The 20,424-nt window shown below is 39.8% G+C and overlaps 1 protein-coding gene across 2 annotated transcripts in view; it reads right to left on the bottom strand.

The window, feature by feature from the left end:
• The window catches only part of ptprub (protein tyrosine phosphatase receptor type Ub), a 156,418-nt gene that overhangs the window by 92,450 nt on the left and 43,544 nt on the right, over positions 1-20,424 (bottom strand). For both annotated transcript variants that reach the window (XM_041043968.1, XM_041043969.1), the window contains exon 2: positions 14,247-14,378. In XM_041043968.1, the coding sequence (XP_040899902.1) occupies positions 14,247-14,378 (132 nt within the window). The remainder of the gene's footprint in view (positions 1-14,246; positions 14,379-20,424) is intronic.

The following is a 20,424-nucleotide window of genomic DNA, read 5'->3' as shown; positions in this document are numbered from 1 at the left end:
CACATAAACTGGCATGGAGGCAAAGCAGCTGATCCTCCAAGCATGGCTTCCTCACGTTTCCTTCCACAAATCACCTACTGTATATGCAAAATGTAAGTCCGCGTATAGGGTGCACGCATGATGGTGTGCACCTGAGTGCCCGTGCCTAGCTTGTTCACACATGCGCTGCGTTCGTGTGGCACCAATTTACAGCGCGTGCCATTGTCCTCGCTCCCGTCGTCTGATATTAGTATCTGAGCAAATGCTGTCAGACAGCTCCTAGTGGAGAAGCCCCAGCAGTCATTAGCTGTAACAACCTGGGAGTGTTCCTCGGAGGGACATGCTCTTCACTGCAATTACAAACAACACAGAAAAAGCGGGGACCACGATGCCACATTGGAGCTACCTCGCCTTTGTCTCTGATGTTTTTTGTCATGCTGGAAACATTCTGAGCTTTTATTTATTTATATATATATTTTTTTTCCCTAGAGCAATTGAGAGGCTTCAAGCTGTGGCTAGCACAAGCCACATTTTGATCATGATCGCAAAAGACAGCCGCAGTTTTATGCCATTCACACTCTATAACTGCAGTCAATATTTCTGAAGGTAGGAGGTACTGAACAGATTTGATAGAGGCAGTAAAAACTGTAATGACTGGGACTGAGAAAGAGGAATCGAATGTAGTAATCCTACAGATGCTATAAAAGCACACTAGGCACTCCTCAAAACGAATATCTCTCATTACAGAGGGTGCTGTAACCTCTATCCTCTTTATTCCCAACCTCTCTGTCTGGCATGACATTTACAGTCAAAGCAGAAAAATGTTCTATCTGCAGCACATCCAGTGTTAGCGGGGCTCCTTTGTTTCTCACGCATATAATCTTCTCGGACATATTATCATCCTCCATTCTCCGGTGACAGTGAAGAATCTCCATGTAAGCCAAGCCTTCCTCCTCTAATCCTTATGTTCTGCATTTGGAGGAGAGGGTGCAGATGAAAAGTGGGGTCTACGTCTCAAGAATAGCTTGTCAGAATTTGTCATTAAAGGTTGAATTATCACAGCAATGGGGGCCATTTTCTTTTCTTTTCAATTAAGTAAAAGAGATGGTGTTCTCTATATCACAATTAAAAAAAAAAAAGTGCTCGCAGACTGTGACTTACAATAGGGTTTGAGAGATTGGTCCATTTATCAACTTAGTTCTGTGATGAAAATGGACACCAAAATCATCCAAGTGTCCATAGTCGATTATTTGCTCCATTTCCTTATGTTAGCTCTTCTGCACAGTGTACATTATGTGGCGTGATCAAATAGAGCCAGCATGAAACAAAGACAGAACATGGGCCTTTTGGGAATCAAATGTTGACATGCAGATTTACACATTTTTGCCAAATAAAGAAACATTAAGTATAGACCAAATAAACAGTTTAGGTTTGGAATTATTCCGGGTGGGAAACTGTCTACAGTCACACTCACCTGTATAATCCTCCCCTGGCAACAACATGCAGCACAAGAGCAACTAGAGGAGGAGAGCACTTGACAAGGCAAGAGAGAGGAGGGTGATTCTTGAGAAAAAGCTGTTACTCAGCCTCCTGAGGACGACATATGGAGTTAAATATTCAGGATGCACCAACTCAACTTTTTCTTTTCCAATACCAATGCTTGATACCTATGCTCAGAGTCTCAGCCATTACTGAGAACCAGTCTGATACCAGTGCTCTCTTTTTCCCAAATCTAAAATCTGCACACCAGACGGTGTGAACTGTTTTTATATGAGGTACATGAGGCTAAGGTTTACTGTGGTAATAAAAACTGAGTCAGTCTTGAATAAATGTAAGCCACAGGACAAATCAAATTAAAGAGTTTAAATTTGCTAACAACCAAACAACAAAGGCTGACCCTGATCACACAAACAAATATTCAAACATTTGTTCTTTTATGGGCGTTTATCACCATTAAGCTCTTTAGCAAATCAACCCATATTATTTCCTCCTTGAACTTTAAAATACTTCAAAATACTTATAATAATAGGATGTACAGAAAGGACATTCTCTGTCCTTTAAGGATAATAATGTCTGAAACAAAGGAAAAAAATTAAATTTAAATAAAGTCACTGACTTCGCTGCAGCTAATTCATCTTTGTTTTTAGTCGACTGTGCTGTCCCATCTTCACCCAAGCCCTTCATACTATAATAACTCATTTCAAAGGCAATAAGCTTTTCATACATGTTAATGGAGAATAATAAAGTTTGGTGAAGCTTGAGGAGCTAATTATCGAATGTCTGGTTAAAGGCACGGCGATGGACAGCATACTAAACAGACTGACACATAAGAGATGGAAACAGCGCAGACATTTTGCCACTTATCTTGTTTTTAGATACCACTGTTCTAGTAACACCTAAAATATCACCACCCTAAAACATTAAAGAGTATGTTTTGGTTCAATAATCAATAACTGCTTCTATAATCAACAGATATTAAGAATAGTAAGAAGAAACCTGGTGGTGGAAGGAGATGCATGATGGGAAAAGTATTTATATTCAGGCAGCCCTGGCTGATCCGAGTAAAAGACAGACAACAAATGCACAGAGAGCCATGGACCCCTGAGACCTGATATAATATATTACTTATTGTGTATAATTCAAATAGCCATCCATCTCCAGTTAGTCATTCTGCTTGCATCAGGCCTTTCACATTCATTATCATATCAGTTAACACGATTTAATGCAAATGGCTCCACCCAGAAGCAGTGCCTACATATCAATTACTGACACAGAGTTGTGCACGACAAGAGTTATTATAGTAACACTGCTGAATTAATTACACCTGAGAGGAAGTATGTGAATGAGAATGGCAGGAATGGATGAGAGATTAAGAGGGAACATGAGGAAGAAGAATAAAATGCTTTGTTCCCACTCCTTTATTCTCTGAAGGACCCTTTTGGCACTTCATGAGTCTCCAACCAGATGCCGACTCAAGAGGATCCTACATCTCAAATCAATGTTATTCCAACAAATGGAGATGAAATAACCTACACTCAGAACCCCTCCTGGCAACTGGATTGCCACCCACTATGTCTATGGACAAAATACACTGAAATCATTAAGTCTCACAGCAGAGGATCAATGGCTGCATTCAAATTCTGCTCATGCAATCTGCGGGGATGTTTATCTCCACCATCATCCTGCACTTTACACCCCGATTATAGTAAGGATACTTAAAGCACATACAGCAGTTTCAGTCCTAAATGATGCATCCATCACCAACTCAGCCAAAGTGACAGCTGATATAAATATGGAACAGATACTTACTTTATACTGGATTTAAAAGTGAAATGATATGTGTTTTAAAACAAAGCCTTATAAATATCTGTGTAGGTCTGACAGAACTGTCTGCAGATGCTTTATCATCGATAAATTTAAAATGTGAGGTGCAAATAGGTGCTTTGTAAGTGCTGTTACGCAGAAAGAACCGTTTTGCGAATCCTTCGAGGCACTACCAGTTTTCCCAGGGGGACCTCGGAAGTATGAACTAGGGTCCCAGGGGGGAACGGGGCACTACATTTATAAGCAGATGGTGGTGGCTTCACACTCCCACAGGAGATCACTACACCATTTTATTTCCCCTTAGAACAGCAGTCAACCTCACAATGTAAATAAAGCATACGCTGGAGAATAATGCCATTCAAACAGCAAGCTGGCAATAACAAGTGCAATGTTCCGTTCCTGTAGCAAAATCAGTTTAGTGTTGTTTCTGTCTAGAATTTTAACAAACCAGGATGACTCAAGTTTTGAACTTACTTTTTTCTTCTTTTTTTTTTCGCTGCACTTTGACATAGGTTCCATTAACATCAGCACGGCTCTGAGAAGAATTTTCTGTGTGGGCCCACAGTCCTTCGAGCCTGCTGCTAAATCTTCTGCTGTGTACGGGTAGGCACTCATGCTGCCACTTTTCCAGCTGAAATGCTCTGCTCTCCTTTGCCATGCCTTTTTCTGTTTTCTTTTTCTGCACCATAAGGGTGTTTTCACCATGTCATAATTCTCAGCAAAGCCAGGTAAGTGCACTAAACCACTCCTGAAGCATCATTAGTGAGATACTATGCCATTCAGTTCTATATATACTTAATCAATCAGTGTTGTTGATAAGCTCTATTATTTTTATTTCATCTTATTTCATTAACTAAAAAGTTCTAAAAAATAATGTTGATGCTGGATTCTAAATGTTTTTGACATTTTTTGACTAAATTATTGACATGAAAATGCTTTTTAATTCTGCCACTTAAATTACTTGTTTAAGGTTAAGATAAGATCATCGACATGGATGCTGCATAGACTGCACATAACTGTATATCCTGCTTTAGCACAGAATGTTCTTCCAATATAAACATAATTCATAGGAGTGCACAAAGCCCTAACAGCTGTCTATTCTGTTATGTTATTTTTGTTTCTTAAATCTTTACTTTATGGATAAAGAACCCTGTGGCTAGCCTTTAATTGCAGAGCTGCATTCAAAAGGTATCTGTTTTTTATTTATTTATTAGGCACAATCACACACAAAATCAACTTAGAGTGTTTTATAGAGATAAAACTGCAACATATTACACTGATCCAACAACAATAATTCCCAGTAACAACCAAAATCCGACCAATAGTTGATTAAACTGCTTTTATCCCGTATTAACCAGCATCGATATTGATCTTGTGGCCACTGAGACACATCCAAACCACAGGTGACCATGAAATAACCCACAAACTACTTTATAAGTCCAGTATTATTCTCAACCCAAAACTTTAAGCACAGGTGCTTGATGTGCATCAAGAACATAGTGGAAATGAGATACTACTGTTTTGCTTTGAGTGAGGATGAGCCATGGGAGCTGTCAAAAATTTGAACATTTTTTAAATTTATGATGTATCAAAGCAACAAATCTGTGTACATCTGGTTCTGACATCTCACCTGCCTGTGTTCTAGCAGTCAAAGGAGATCAGAGACATTTTTCCCTTTATTGAAACTGATACAGCCCTGAATCGTCCATGAATGAGTTTCTGTGGAAGTGAATTCAGAACTCTTACTTTTCTGCAGATTGTCTCTTCCATTTCTAATTCATGGGTATTGAGAAAGCTAAACGCGGGGCCTATATACAAAGAGAATTTTAAGAAATACTTCTGTTCTGGTTTCAAACAACTTGCCAAGGCCCACGAGCCTGTGATCTGTGAACATTCAGAGACAGCTGAAGCAAAGTGTGGGCAAAGAGAAGTAGACGGAGAGCACAGAGGCTGGGAAATATCCAAAAACACATACTAAAACCACATCAAGCAAACATACAAAGCTTATTCCAATCTCCAGATCACCACAGAGGGAATGTGTGATTAGCAGAAAAGAGGAGGATATTGGAGGAAGGAGAAAATGTCAAATATTTAAAGAACATCTTATAACCCAGCAAGCAGGGGTAGAAGTGTCTCTTCAGTTAGTTCAAGTGTTCACATTTTAATCACAAAGATGCTTTAACTCTAACTTAATCTTTTGCTTGCTAAGAACGTAACGGAGACCAACAAAGTTGGATTAAGTGACATAAAGTTCTGGACAGTTTTGCAAGTATCCATGTGACCTAAACTCTTGAGTTCTGTACTCTAACTTTGCAGAGCAAGGCAAGCTCTACACACATTAGGACTTGGTACAGACATTCATGGTCCCAAGACAATAAATCCTCATGACTTTGATGATTTTGACTTTTCAAGCAGTGGCACCATTAAGTCAACAGTTTGTCCAGTTCTTTGGTTTATGACCAAATAACTGCAAAAGTAATTACATTCCCATCAATTAGTCCTTTGGCATGCTAACACACTAAACTTGTAACATGGTAAACATATACATGTATATATTAGTATTTTTACATCGTCCATGTGCCTATGACATTAGCTTTTAGCTTAAAGCCTCAGAGAGCTGCTAGCATGGCTACAGGCTCTGTCTAATTCAATTATATCCAAAAGTTTTCACAAAAATTAAAATTAAAAATTAAAGTAAAAAAAGTAAATTAAAGTAAGCATTTTCTCAGTCTAGGAGAATGTAACTCTTCGAATGACAATATTTTAAAAATATATAGAAGTTATATAAAGGAGTTGCAAAGTTTCTCCCCAACAGAATATACGAGAAAAAATATACATGCTAATGCCATACCTCCAGTTCAGCTTGCTTCACTATTTATTCCTGTACAAACTCTCCTGAAATTATTTAAACAGCAAGACAAACAATAAAGCAGCCACAATAAATCTCTTGATACTCAAGTCTGTCACATAGGGCCAATTATGTGTGAGCAAAATCCAAAATTCCCAATTTATGCTGCAAAGATTCTCAAGCGTCACTGCAGTTGTCACCCACATTGGCCTTTTTCATGAGCTGAACCATTATGCTTCAAGTGACTGGCCACTTCATCTTACCTGAGTTAAGGTGATTCACCCAGAAAGTCTATCTGCCTATGATTTCGAGAGTGCTTCCTGAGCCTCAATTATGTTGTTAAACCGGCAACCTTACACATAAAAGCCCTCTAGCTGTCCCTCTAAAGCGACACTAATTAGACGGAAACTACAGCCAAAAGGGGGCTGCATTACCATACCTACTTATCACCTGGGTGTCTGTGTGTGGGTGAGTTAAAAACAGAGAACAAAAGAACTGGTCGCAGAGTATACTCCATTTAGACTGCAAGCCACAGCAACTGGCACAATGTCTGTTGTAGAAGCCATTCCTAAATGTGTCTCCAGCATTCACATTAATGATTCCTCTTTACCTTGTTGAAAAGGCATAAAGGGAGCTGACGCTCACTTCCCTGAATACCAATTCAATTAATTTGTTAGATTTTAAAAGCGTCTGTGTAGTGACAGGCATTTTGAGATACTTTAAAAGGGCACTGAGCTTTCAGACATTTACATAATACATTGGTGATCAAAAAATATGATCTTCTTTGCCTTGAGGTAATGAATCGTAAGCAATTATCCCTGTGAGCCAGTGGTGTCCAGTCCTTGGCGATGGAAGACTCTCCAAGTTTTCATTCCCACTAAATGCTACAGCTGCTTATTTCACTAATCACTTCCTCCCTCTGCGACTGAAGGTGTGTTAATTAGTGAAATCAGATGGTGGAACGATGGGCTGAAACTACACCCTTCAGACTCTTCAACAGCTCATGGCCAGATACAACTCTCTTTAAGGGGCCGATTGTCCTCTGTAACCCAAGCTAAGTGATAAATACAGCTCTCCAACAAGAAAATGTTAAAAGGTTCTTTCTCTCTTCACAAACTGGAAATAAACAACAGACCACTTTATCCCATCTCTAATTTCATCATCATCGCACATTTTTAGCCTTGAAGCCAAGCTTTCCCGTAAGGCTCATACGCAATTACATGACTTTGTATGAAGATTTACTGAACCAGGAATGCACATGTGTGTCAAGGAAAATGTTACACTAAATTCCAAGCTGAAATCTCTGCAATGTCTTCATCATCCAGCATACTAGCAAAAGACTTTAACTGTGCCATGAATCCTGAAGTAGACCAAAGCCCCCCAGCTTGGACCACACCTTCTAAGATGAGAGAGGCACCAGGGAGACATGTTCAGACTCACAGCTGTTTGACACTTGGACAGTCCTCCACCCCAGAGAAAGGGATCATACTTTCTTTTCTCTTGCACATCAAAGCTTACTCTGAATAGATGTGTAGATAACTTTGCTCAAGAAGACAGAAGCCACTCCATCAGAGAGACCCAACTCCTGACGGCAAAAGCAAATCTCTTTTATGCTAAACACAGATTGTTTGAAATGGGACAATTATTTGCACGCTTGGCAGCCGGCAGACATGAACCTAAGGCTATCTCCTCATTATAGGATGAAGCTGGAAGAATCATTCAATCAGAATAAAATGTTAGTAGAGATAATGAGAAATGTTTATATAAAACTGAGTTCATTGCACCCCTGCACTGTATACAGCTTTTTCTTTTTTTTTTGAAAACCTTAACCTTCTGTAACTTTCAGAGGCAGATAAGATTGCTCTTGGAGGGCCAGTAACCAGTGAGATCTTAAATGCAATTAATCCCTTACAGAGTGGAAAAGGTCCTGGACTGGATGGATATGGCCCTAAGTTCTTTAACATATTCATAAAGTTTAAGTTTAAAGTTTAAGTTTAAAGTTTAAGTTTAAAGTTTAAGTTTAAAGTTTAAGTTTAAAGTTTAAAGTTTAAAGTTTAAAGTTTAAAGTTTAAGTTTAAAGTTTAAGTTTAAAGTTTAAGTTTAAAGTTTAAGTTTAAAGTTTAAGTTTATACTTTATTGATCCCTCCTGGGGAAATTACTCTCTGCATTTTACCCACACAAAGTGAACGAAACACACACACAAGCATGCACATGCACTAGAGACGCTGTGGCAGAGGCCCCGGGAGCTGGAATAGATCGGTGCCTTGCTCAGGGGCACGGCCATGGTGGCAGAGGCGGGGGGGTGCGTCTCCTTCACCACCACCCATATCCATTGTGCTTAGTCGAGGAATTGAACCAGCAACCCTCCGCCGCTCTCATGTTAGGGAGATCTGCTCATCCAGGGGACCCCATATCCCCTCTTATTTTTTGCCCTGGTCATTGAACTGTTGGCAAAGGCCATGAGAAGTCATAACAGTAGGTTTAGCAGGTTTCCAAATGAGATCTATCCTATGTAAGATTACATTATATGTGGATGATGTTTTGCAGTTTATAACCAACCCTGAGGAGCAATACTAGTCTTAATCTCAGTTATTCAAACCTTTGGGTTTATTTTTGGAATATAAGGACATATAAGGCTATACAGGTTGGATATGGTAAGAATATACCAAACCTGCTTAACTTTTCTGGTCTATCTCAGGATTCCCATACTTAGGGATTAACACAGAAATATTAGTAATTTACTGAGACTAAATTTTGACATAATACCTAAAGGCATTAAAAACGATCCTACCAGATGGATGGATTTAATGATTTCATGGATGGATGGAATAAATTTAATAACAGTGAATGTGCTACCCCAGCTGCTCTATCCAGTGCAGATGTTACCTATTTATATCCTCAAGAAGATAGCATAAGAGATTGAAAAGACTATTCAAAATTCATTTGGCAAGGGAAAAAATCCAAATTAAGTATGAAAACCTTACAATTATCAAAAGACAAAGGAGTTCTAGCATTTCCTAATACTGTATATTACAAAAGAGTCTGTCACTGCAGACTTATCTATGTTCAATGCTATCTGGAAGGAAGAGAGGACCCGCTTGAATTGTGGAGATGTGCTCCCTTTGGATTACTAAGGGAGCTTTCAAGCAAAAAAAAGAAATTCAGGGTATCTTTTCACACCGAATGCCACTCATGAATAACATGGACTTCCCACCTGGTAGTAAAAGTGTTGTATTTTGTTCCTGGTATGGAGATGGAGTGAGAGTGAGACTTGTTTGATGATTATAACGTTCTTATGTCTTTACACAGGTTCAAAACACTTCTGGACTTCAACAGAAAGACTTTTTTGCTTATCTTCTAGTCCGCCACTTTATCAGCACAAATGTCAGACTAACACTGGATACAACCCTGCTGGGACCAATCAAGAAGATTATAATTAATTTCACATTAGATAAAGGTTTTATCTCATATTTCTATAAGAGCTTGCAGATTTATAAAAGGCGTAATGTTGAAAGGCTTGTTAGGCGATGGGAGGAAGAATCTCAGAGTGTTTATGATGAAGATGCTTGGGAGAGATGTATTCAGGCCACCCACTCTCTGTTTGTCAAACATAAAAAATACAGTACAGAGTATTTCACAGGCAACACAGGATATCTCATGCTATGAGAAAAATAGATCCTGGTAGTTCATCATTGTGTTCTGAATGTAAATTGAGAAAAGAATCTGAGAACTTCTAAATAGCATCATATGTACTGTACATAAATGGTAAATGCAGGTTGCGACATGGTAAAGGTGGAGGAGGACAGAGTGATAGAGTATTAAACCAGTAAGGATGGCTGGTCAGCTCTGTTAACAGCAGCTCTCCTACAGAAAATGCATCTGTCTCCTCACTCTGCCTCACCTTTTCACAGACACAGACAGTATTGCCAACTACTTTCAATGGAAAGTGGCTTAAATGTGCTTGAAAAGTTGCTAAATGCTGCTAAATAACACCACGAGATAATTAGCATATCTGTGACGTCATCACAATGTATTTGCATTTTGCCTAGTGTCGGCTGATTGCTTATCCCCTACTCTCTGTGCTCACATACACAGTAAAACAGCCAAATTCCCAATAAAGCTGTTCTTATTTACATATTTGTCTGTTTCTGTTGTAAAACAACAGAACAAGTATGAAATAGTGACTGGGATGCGGCCCATTAAGACTACATGATAACCATTTCCAAGCTGCTGCTCTGCACTGATTTTATAACCAATATGTTGCCTGACAAAATCAGCATGTGCATAAGTTAAAAACGTGATTTTAGCTATATTTACCTTTAAAACGATTGATCAGAGAGAAACTTAGAAGTGACAAAATATCTTTCTTAGTTCTGGTTACTCTCTTCTATGGACAGTAGCTAAGGTTTGTCCAAAAAGTTGCTAGATTTGTTGCTAGGTGCTTTTTAATAAAGTCACTAAAAGGGCCTGAAAAATCATTAAATCTAAGAACAAAGTTACTAAGTTGGCAACATTGGAGGCAGATTACTGTCAGTGACACACACACAGACTAATGTGCCTCTGGTCTGCAGTACGTGGCTGAGGCCAGGCAGGGGTGAGAGGTCACAGATAGTAAAAGCCAGAAGTTATGACATCGTCCTCCAGGGCCGACTGCTAGAGGATGTCGCAGATACAGATGGACGATTGTCTGTGTGTTTTATTGAATGAATTAGCTTTGTTAAGGTCATTACATTGAGCCTGCTGCTACAGTATGTGCCGATTGACCAGGCTCTGACCCCATGACAATGCTTAAAGCCATGCTTCATGTAAGTCTTAACCTTCCTTAGACCTGAGGTCCCATCCAATATTAGAGTCCATTCAGAATGTCTGAGGGTATTTATGTAAGGATCTATTGTGCTAGTCGATAATAAAACAACCAGTCGATTGACTCTGTAGCTTGTTGCAGTGTGATGTACATGTACACACATGGTGCTGGATTCTCATCTGCTGCAGGACCTTTTTTTTTTTTTCTTTTTTTATACAAGTTTCCCTAACTGTATGAGTGCCATTGGACAGCACAGCAGATATTACAAAAAAAAAAAAAAAAGACAGGGAGAGAGAGGATTTGCAAAATTAGCACGCAACACACGGTAAGAAAAAAACAGCAGTAGCATATTTCAACACTCTATTTCAATACTGTCAGAGAATATCTGTATGACTCAGCTGGAAACTAAAGTCCCAATTTCAGCACATCCAAGAGATACTGTTTGTACGGCTGCTGAGGTGGAAAACTGAGTGAGGATTGTGTGTTCACTGGCACTTCAACAAGAACAAACACCTTGCAGAACAGAGGGTTGAATCAGGAACCCTTCAGTCTCTAATACCCAACTCAAAGGACAAACCCATCCTTAGATTATCAGGCTGTGATATTCAAGGAGGTTTTGAATGATGTGAAGTAATTCTCTCTGGACAGTCTCAACTTGCGTTTTCCTATAATCATTTGCTCCATATTGTTTTTTCCATGTTTCGTGTACAAGTTGGCAGAGAGTTCATTTTTCCTGTTAAAAATACAATTAGAGCGTTGTGTCCCATGGTTAAAATTACAGTAAACTACTGAAGTAGTTGTCATATTTTGCACGCTATCAGATGAATGTACATGGCTGCATGTAAGCTGTGGCCCCACTGTTGAAGCTGCTGTCACTGTTGTTATCTCTGCCTCTCTTCTAGTACATTTCTTGATGCTTGAATCTTGATTTGCTTCTGTTGGGCTGATAAGAAATTGATATTTGCTGAAGTTTAAGTTTAGAAAATGTTCTGCTTTTCAATTTCCATTCTAGTTTTGCTGTAAATATTTAGGCATCATGTCTCCCACGTTTCACCTGTTTGACCTGTTGTCAAAAATTACAACACCGAACAACGTGAACCGAGAAATCAAGATACACGGCCACTAATGTTTTTTTTTTTTTTAACATTTTTTTGTATTCATATTTTTCCCTTAAGAGGACCCTGATACACGATAATGGATTTTGCAGCAAACCCGTAACTTTTAAAGATAATATATACCTGCCTCTCAGAAAACAAGGTACACTTGGCATGCAGACACATTCTTCTTCACAAGGTCATCATCCTGCAGGCCCAAATTGTTCATTAAAACAGCAAGAGAACTGAAGATGATCAATAGCAACCAGGCATCTCCAATCTAATTCAAAATGAAAGAGAATGTGATAAAATGGACCATTCTTATTAAGATCTCACCACATTCTATCTTCTTTTTTTTTCCAAGATGATTTTCTCTTTCATGGGAACGGTAGTCTCTAATTTCTCCTGGGAGCCACAAGCTGCTGCTATCTCAGCTGTGTTTACTAATCTTCCCTCGACACCAATTTCTCAGCCCCACAAAGTTAATACTGGTCCAATGTAAATAGCCTTATCTCATAAACTCTTGTTATCCCCCCACCTTGGCGGTCCAGTGTGATACATGGTTATAAGTCAACACAGGGGGATTAAGTCAGAGAGAAGGGGGGAAAAAAGAGAGAATAATTTCCTGTGTCATCTGCAGTAAGGTTATTCACCTTATAACACAGTGAAAATGTCAAGGTGTACCTAACAAAGGCACACTCCTGTCACTATACAACGACACCAATCAGGTGAAGAACATGAGTAATACTCTGCTTCCAGTGTAGAGCTGAAGGATGAGCGGATAATAAATTAAACTGAATTTGGTTCTGAGATCTGATCGATTGAGAGTTGATGCTCGGAGTCTCTCCCACCGTCTCGTCATGGGCAGATTACAGTACCTGCCTCACTCCACCTGTGCTACTCCGTTCCACTGAAAGCCGTGGATCGATGTAAGTGCCATAGCAGTAAGTTTTAATTAAACCCAAAGGGAAAAGTATTAATTATCCCATCGCCTGCCATGAATTGGCTGGTGGCTGCAGGCAGGATTCTCACTTGAATGCTGATGATGTGGAGGTGAGTGAGGTGCGGTTTAAGAGTTTAGGATTCAATTTGGGATTTATCAGATTCAGAAATCGGATATTTGGATAGACGCCTGTGGACAAAAAGGAATTTTACTGGTATAACAGCATTTATCCCTGCAGGAAATTTTGACCATTTTCAAAGGCTGCTCCAGTCAGTGTTTTCCAAACGGATGGAGTATTCCCTGTGGCCTACAATTATTTCTTTGTAAATGATCTACAGTATCTGACTATATTCGATCCTGTCATTTTTTTACAGCTGTTCCTCTGGCTTTACATCTTCCACTGAACTGTCTCTTCTGCTATCAAATGATGTCAGTTCCCACTTTCAAGCTTTTAAAATTGCTGCAGCTATTGAACTGAAATTCTCTCTATCATGTACAATGAACAATGAAATGCATGTTTCTGTCATGGACTGGTTGAATTCTCATTATCATATCACAGATCGATTGATTGGTTAAAGGGAGGTCGGCTCCCTAATCATGTTGCACTGTTTCCACTGTAGAAGTAGTTCAGCAGAGAGCCCACTGCTGCCACTGATATTCCTGCTGAGAAGCTGAAACAGCACTCTTCTCTTTGTCAGATCCCTGTAGGTATTTGTTAATGCAGAGATGGTGGAGCGCCTTATAAACTATGCATGCCATCTCCCTCTGGCAACCACCAGTAGAGAAGATGATGGCAGGAAAATGCTGGTTTCCATTAGTCCTCTGAGGCTGGTTAACATAAAATTATCCTTGGAGTTAGCGGGAAGCAGACAAAACTGGGGTGAGTGCTTCATTAAAGCTGATGCATAATTGACGGTGGACATCTATAAAGGCTGATTTACACACAGTCACACTTTGCTGATATGTCAGCCACACTGATTCAAACAAAAGTCCATTTATTTCCCCAGACCTAAGGATAAATTAAAAAAAGGAAATGAGAGCACACACCAACTGAGACAAGAGCTTCTAGTCTTGAGCCCCATGAATTTTTACTTGATGCGTGTCAGTGTGAGATTTGCAGCAAGCCAAGCTCCAAGTCAGCTCTGTCTAATCAAAGATCTGCATGCCAACAGACATCTAATAACACAAAATGGCTGCGGCCTGAAAAAGCAGCCTGGTACAAGCTACAGAACCGCAGGAAAGAGGACCACTCACCCCGCAGGAGGTCAGAGCTGGCATAAGGTGAACTGTACGTCCGAAACAACAGCCAGTCAAAGTCATCCTCCTCCCCCTGGGTGAAGTCGCACAGATTGGGGTCTGAATCCTCTTCGAACGTGCAGCCAGCAGCTGAAAAAAAAAGGAAAAAACATTAAAACAATGGCTATCGCAGACAGACACATTTCTGTTATCACAGTTCAGCCGTAAGAAAACAGATTTAAAAATCACATAGGACTTTTATCAATGCTTAATCTGTCATTGTATTTAAATTTTCATTCATCTTGCTCATTTTCTTACCAGAAGACTGAGAAGGTGGAACCAGAATATGTACCAGAGTAGTTTTTTTTTAACTTAAAAATTGATTTAACACAAATTATTAATTTATGATCAAAATTCTTTTCTGTTCCTTAAATATGCAAGAGCTTTAGTGTTGTGGTGATTTCTGTTTATTACAAATTAATGAGGGCTTTATTTTTAAACTTCCCACTGAATCTCCTCCAATTATAGAAAACAGGAGAAAAATCAATCATCCAACCAAGATGTCTTCTTCCCACATTTAATGTCCATTTGAACCACAAAAACCAATCTTAGCAGCCAGCCACAATGAAATGTGCAATGCAGCCACACTCATCTCTACCCTTTAAGGCCAAAGCAGTGACCTGTGTTTGCTATCTGATTCTGCTCAGGTTTGGCATGAACCGCAAAAGGGTTACTGTAATACCTTTAGGAGGATGTGGATTAATGTAGTAACCCTGGAGGAGACACTGGCGAAAACTTATGCCCCTCTCAGACGATTGTCCCCCTCTCTCTGCAATGGCAAAGATGCTTTAACACGAATGTAAACCATGAGCTGCTGCACTAAATTTTCACAAGGTGACCAAAGACGCCAAAGACCCAACCACCATCTTGAGCCTCCAGTATGTATGCAACACTGGAAACTCAACAATATTAACACGTAGAATTGCACAAATCTGTACCTTTTAGTAGCGTTAGCAGGGATTAGGTATTAACTGTGTACATCTGCAGAGTTCGAATGGTCAAATGCGGGCTCAGTGCCGGGTTTGTGTGTTATAAATGTGTTCACATGTTCCCAAATTCTCTCAAACCAACAGCAAAACAAGCAATGAACAATAATTACTTCAGACTCACACAAAAGAACACAAACCCTGGCATAAGCAATAATTGCCCCTATATTTGAGGAAAATTACCCCTCCCATAAAACATTCACAAACAAGACTACAAATCCCAGAGCCCATTCGTAAAGGCATATACAAATAGTAATAACATTTGGAGAGAGCAGGCACCCTGGGGAATGTAGTGATTATCATAATACCTCACAACCTACTATTCCATGCGCTAAAAAGCTAATTTTTTCAAATTATATTTAATAGCTATGGCTTTAATGGCCCTTGGGCCCTGAATAATGTGCTTCAGTCGTTGCTCTCTGCATCTGTTGCCATATTTCACATTAGTCCATCGGTGTTAGAATTACAGTCTAACAGTGGGCAGTTTGAACAGCCCAGTCATAAGACCGGAGCCTGTGTCAGTAATAATTGGAGCAGGACAGCACGAAACGCGACATGCTAATGATGGGAATAACCATGAGCAGGTCCTGAAGGTGACCCCTGTGGTCTACAGCTTTATTGCTGCTCATTCTTTTCTCTAACCTCCCATTAAACAAATGGTCTCAATATGACAGGCTGCAGACAAAAACACAGCACGGCATCAGTGTGGCGAGGATTCATAATTCTCACTTTTACTACTGATGTATCAGACAGCCACAGCTTCCAGCCATTAACAGGTTATGGTGATTGTTGGATTGGTTTGTTATGTTACAGGCCAAATAAAATGGAGGACAAAAGAAAGATACATTACTTGGTTTTTGGTACCAACTACCTCAGCAACAGGCAACTGCACACATAGGCCTACATGCTGTAGCTGTATAGAGTTCAAGCTCAACAAAGACCCTGAACAAAACCAGAGCAAAGCAACAAAAAAGTGCATTCAACCAGAAAACCAAAGATTTCAAAACATCATAAATTAAAGTGCACTTTTTGTCCACGATGTAAGTGACAACAGGTCATTTCAAAAACAGTAAAAACAAAAATAGAATAGTGTGTGAACCACAGAGGCAGAGCTCCAGGCTGTGACAGCCACAAAAATAAAACTGTAGGTCTACAATGTCCTTTATGACGAATTAAAAATGTGATTGTCACAGCTGCTTCTAGATGTTTGTCTCCTTTCATTTCACATTTTAATGTTGACATCATTTGAAAACATACATACAATCAGCCACAACATCAAGGTTAAAAAGACTGTCGTCAAGTCGGATACACTCTACTTCCTGAAGTGTGAGTGAGCTCACAATGGCTGAACTTACCCAAATTGTTTTTACAACTTTCTTGCTGGAAATTAATACTATGGTGTATGGTGCTAAATGTAAAAAGATAATCTGCCACAAGGAGAGGTAAACATAGCCGATAACGGATCTGAAGGTCCTAGAATAAAAATGTACCACACATCGTGCATGTCAGTGCAGCCTTAAGCCAAACAGTTCCCAGTTAGTGAAGCAGGAGGAGAGCAACTATAGGGCTTGACTCAGAAAACTGCAGCTACCTTGTTCCCGCAAGGTCATGTGACGTTGTGACATTCTGCAAAGAGGGTGAAAGTCAAACAGAATTTCTAACCAGCATGCACTGTTTTAAGATCAGCATGCATCACATAAAGTCAAAAGAGCCTAGAGCCCAGGAGACTGGTCTGGATGGGCTGTGTGTGTGATGTATATATTTGAGATTTTTTTTTTCTTTTTGTATCTGTGAGAGGGAGGGAGTCATGGGTGGGAGAGCGAGAGAAGTGAAACACCAAAGCAAGTTTAATGCTGGAGGCTGAAAAGAATTACATGACCATTTGTATCTGATGTTTGCAATATAGTAATTTACTACATCCCACATAGAACAAGTTGCAAAACATCGAATATATTCAAGATATCGCCCACCCCTACCTACAGCCAACCTATTACATCACTCTTGCACCTCCAGTGATTATACGATAAGACCAGAGTACGTCTACCGTCATGTAAGCTCGGTCCATTGGGTGATAGTAGCAGCCAACCAGCAGGGGAGAGAGTGTGGGTTTCTCCCTCTAGGTTTGATTTATTGCCCCGTGCTGGGCTGTTACTGCACAGATCTGCTGCTGAGGCCAGGGGTTAATTGTCCCGCACTGGGGTCTATTTCTAATGGAACAGCCAGAGATATGGGACCTGACACATCCAAACGCTGGCACTATATTATTCCCTGCTGCTTCAGTAAATGAAGCCTGCAGACTCCTCCCTATACAAAAGTCTCATCAAGCAGAAGAAGGAAGCTGGGATCCGAGGCCGGCGCTGCCCGGGAATGTCATCTCCTCAGAACACACCGGGAAAGATCCAGCTCATCTATCATGACAAACACACTCCCCCTCCCTCGGCTCCCCCAGGAGGACCAATGAGTGTGTGGGGTGTCAGCGGTCATTTTTTACCTGAATAATTACAGCATAATTTAGTGCAATGACCAGTGCAAAGTCAAGACACTGCCAAGATTTTGTGGCTGAGGTTAAAAGATGCTTCACAGTTTGTTCTGTTGTTCATGCTGCTGTTAGCTGATATAAATCATCCATTTTAAATATATAACTGTAAATGTGCATTTAATAACAGTTGATTAATTTTTACTGTAAATATGGTTACTTAGCATCACTGCTTTGTTCTTGGAGAAACAATTTGTGGGGATGTATCAAAACAAATAAATATATATTATAGAAATGCTTGTATCATTAAAAGGCTTGTGAGACAATTAAGGCTTTCTGTCTTCATCACAATCAGTGTGTCTAATCTACAGTGCAGTACTCACCAGGCTTGTAAGCATCTCTGTAAATGTAGGTCTACGGAAAGAACATGCTGTGTCACTTCAGAACTGATTAATTTTTTTTTTTTTCTTAACAAACAAGCCAGGAGGCATTAGTTTCAAGGTTGCAATACCAACAGAAAACATGTTGAAACAGCCCAGCAGTGCCAAATCCACCTGCTGTGGTGCCCTGCATGCAGTGCAGCACTGCACCGTTAGGAGGAATATAATGAGGAGATGATGATTTACAAACTCGAGTGAAAGAGATTTTTGTCACTGTGTTTAACACTAATCTCAGTGTTTACTGTGAATTTAAACTTGATCTTGAGAGCTCCAACACTGATCGCCCTGTAAATAATTTAATACATACCCTCTGTTAGCAAACCAAAATAACTTCAGATTGACACTGTGGAAGTGATGAGCCACCCTCTGTCAGAGGATGGATGCAGTAGCTCCTCTTTGATTCCATAAGGACATTAAAAAAATGGTGGCAACTTGTTTGCCAGACACTCCAATTTGCCACCAGATCCGTGGGGATACGTAAAAATGTTCCCTACTTTTATCTGTGCAGTTAATCAAAACTGTGAGTCTCTCTCTGCTCATATCAGTTGTTAGCGTCACACATAGCCCTTCATATTAGATTTGGTATCTCCTTGTCTGTTTACTTGTATAATCCCCTGCCTTGCTATCTAATTAGAATGTCAGCTATGCACAGTGAATATTGTCGGAGTCTCTGTTTATCCCCTTTATTTGCATATGTTTTAAGCATAAGGACGCTGGCCTAAGCTTATTTTAGGTGCTACTACTCCGACAACTTTCCACTTGAATAAATCAAATGCAGCGAAACAGGGAGAGGATGGAATCAAAGAAGTGGCTGAGCCCTACCCCCATCGTTTCACCAGCTGTTAAGGTGTTGTTGATTTTTGAAATTAGAGCCACAGTCAAGGGCGGACAGTCATCAAAGTGCAATCTTAAAATGTGCACTTCTTTTCTAATATTTCAAAGCAAAATGAGAATCTTTTGCTAAATACAGAAAGCAATCCTTTGATCTGAAACACTGCAGTTAATCCTGGCTCCTAAGGTTCAGTGCAGTGAGTGAGAAGAATAAGTCCAACACCACAGAGAAGTACTTGTACAGATTGTAATTTAAATCAGTAGTACTTCTTGAAGTACCAAATTGTCATATCGGCCACTCACATAGGTATTCAAAAAGCTGTACATGAGAAGGTTGGTGTAAATAAGCTCAGGTGATGTAATTTAGAGGAGGTATAGCATGGGAACTCTGGGAACAGTGACAACAGCTCACTGGGGAGATGAAACCACAAATAACTTCAGTTCTTAGTGCATTACAGGATCCCTGTCCAGCTCTGGTCCACAGGGACCCTTCCAGAACAACACAAATAAAAGAAGAGACAGAAGCACAATACGATAGGAAAGTGCACAGTATATCATCATATCACCCAACACTACACGTAGTATTAAATAAGTGAAAAAGTGAATGCAGTAAACATAAAAAATATACTTAGATTGTGCTGTATTGTACATAAACTGACTGTTGTCAGCACAGTCCTTTGTGGTAGCCTCAAATAAAGAAGCAGCAAATTAGTAAAGTGCTGTCATTTGGTCTAAATGTGGCTGTTACCTCCTGTTTTATTTAAGTGTTTCCTGTTTATTCCATCTTGATCAGCCGAGTGGCAAGCACCTGTGCTGGCTTGTAGGCTGCGTCTATGCATTGTTCTCTCCACCCTTTGTGGTGTTTGGTATATGTTTTCCACCATTTCTTCATTTATTTCAATGAACTTTCATGCAGTAAAGTTCTATTCTGGTGCTGTGTCCATTGTTATTCTCCCTGTTCGAGCCGGCTGTAACACAATATTAGGGGCTTGTCCAGGATCAATGATCAATGATTGAACGGATGTTTCTGCACATAGAGGTGTCAGCCTTTAGAGGATCTTTCTGGCTATTTTCAGCCAAGACTTTATTTACTTTGGTTTCACTGTAGAGTTTCATGTAGGTCTAAGTCACTACATGCAATATACCTGCAGCACATTTAAGTAGTTTGACATATTTGTTAGTAAGTTACATGACGAGATATCACTCTCATATTTGTCTGTTAAATGCAAAGCTACAGCCAGCAGCCTATTAGCTTAGCCTAGCATGAATACTGGAAACATGGGAAAGAGGAAGGCCCATGATGTCAGCTGCACATCTCAGCACATCTCTGAAAATATCAAACTATTCTTTTAACGCAGTACAAATTCACTAAAAAATAACTATTTTATAATCGCTATCTTTTA

This window comes from Toxotes jaculatrix, chromosome 8, assembly GCF_017976425.1.
Source record: "Toxotes jaculatrix isolate fToxJac2 chromosome 8, fToxJac2.pri, whole genome shotgun sequence".
Taxonomy (NCBI): Eukaryota; Metazoa; Chordata; class Actinopteri; family Toxotidae; genus Toxotes; species Toxotes jaculatrix.
This window is presented reverse-complemented; position numbering and strand designations above follow the sequence as displayed.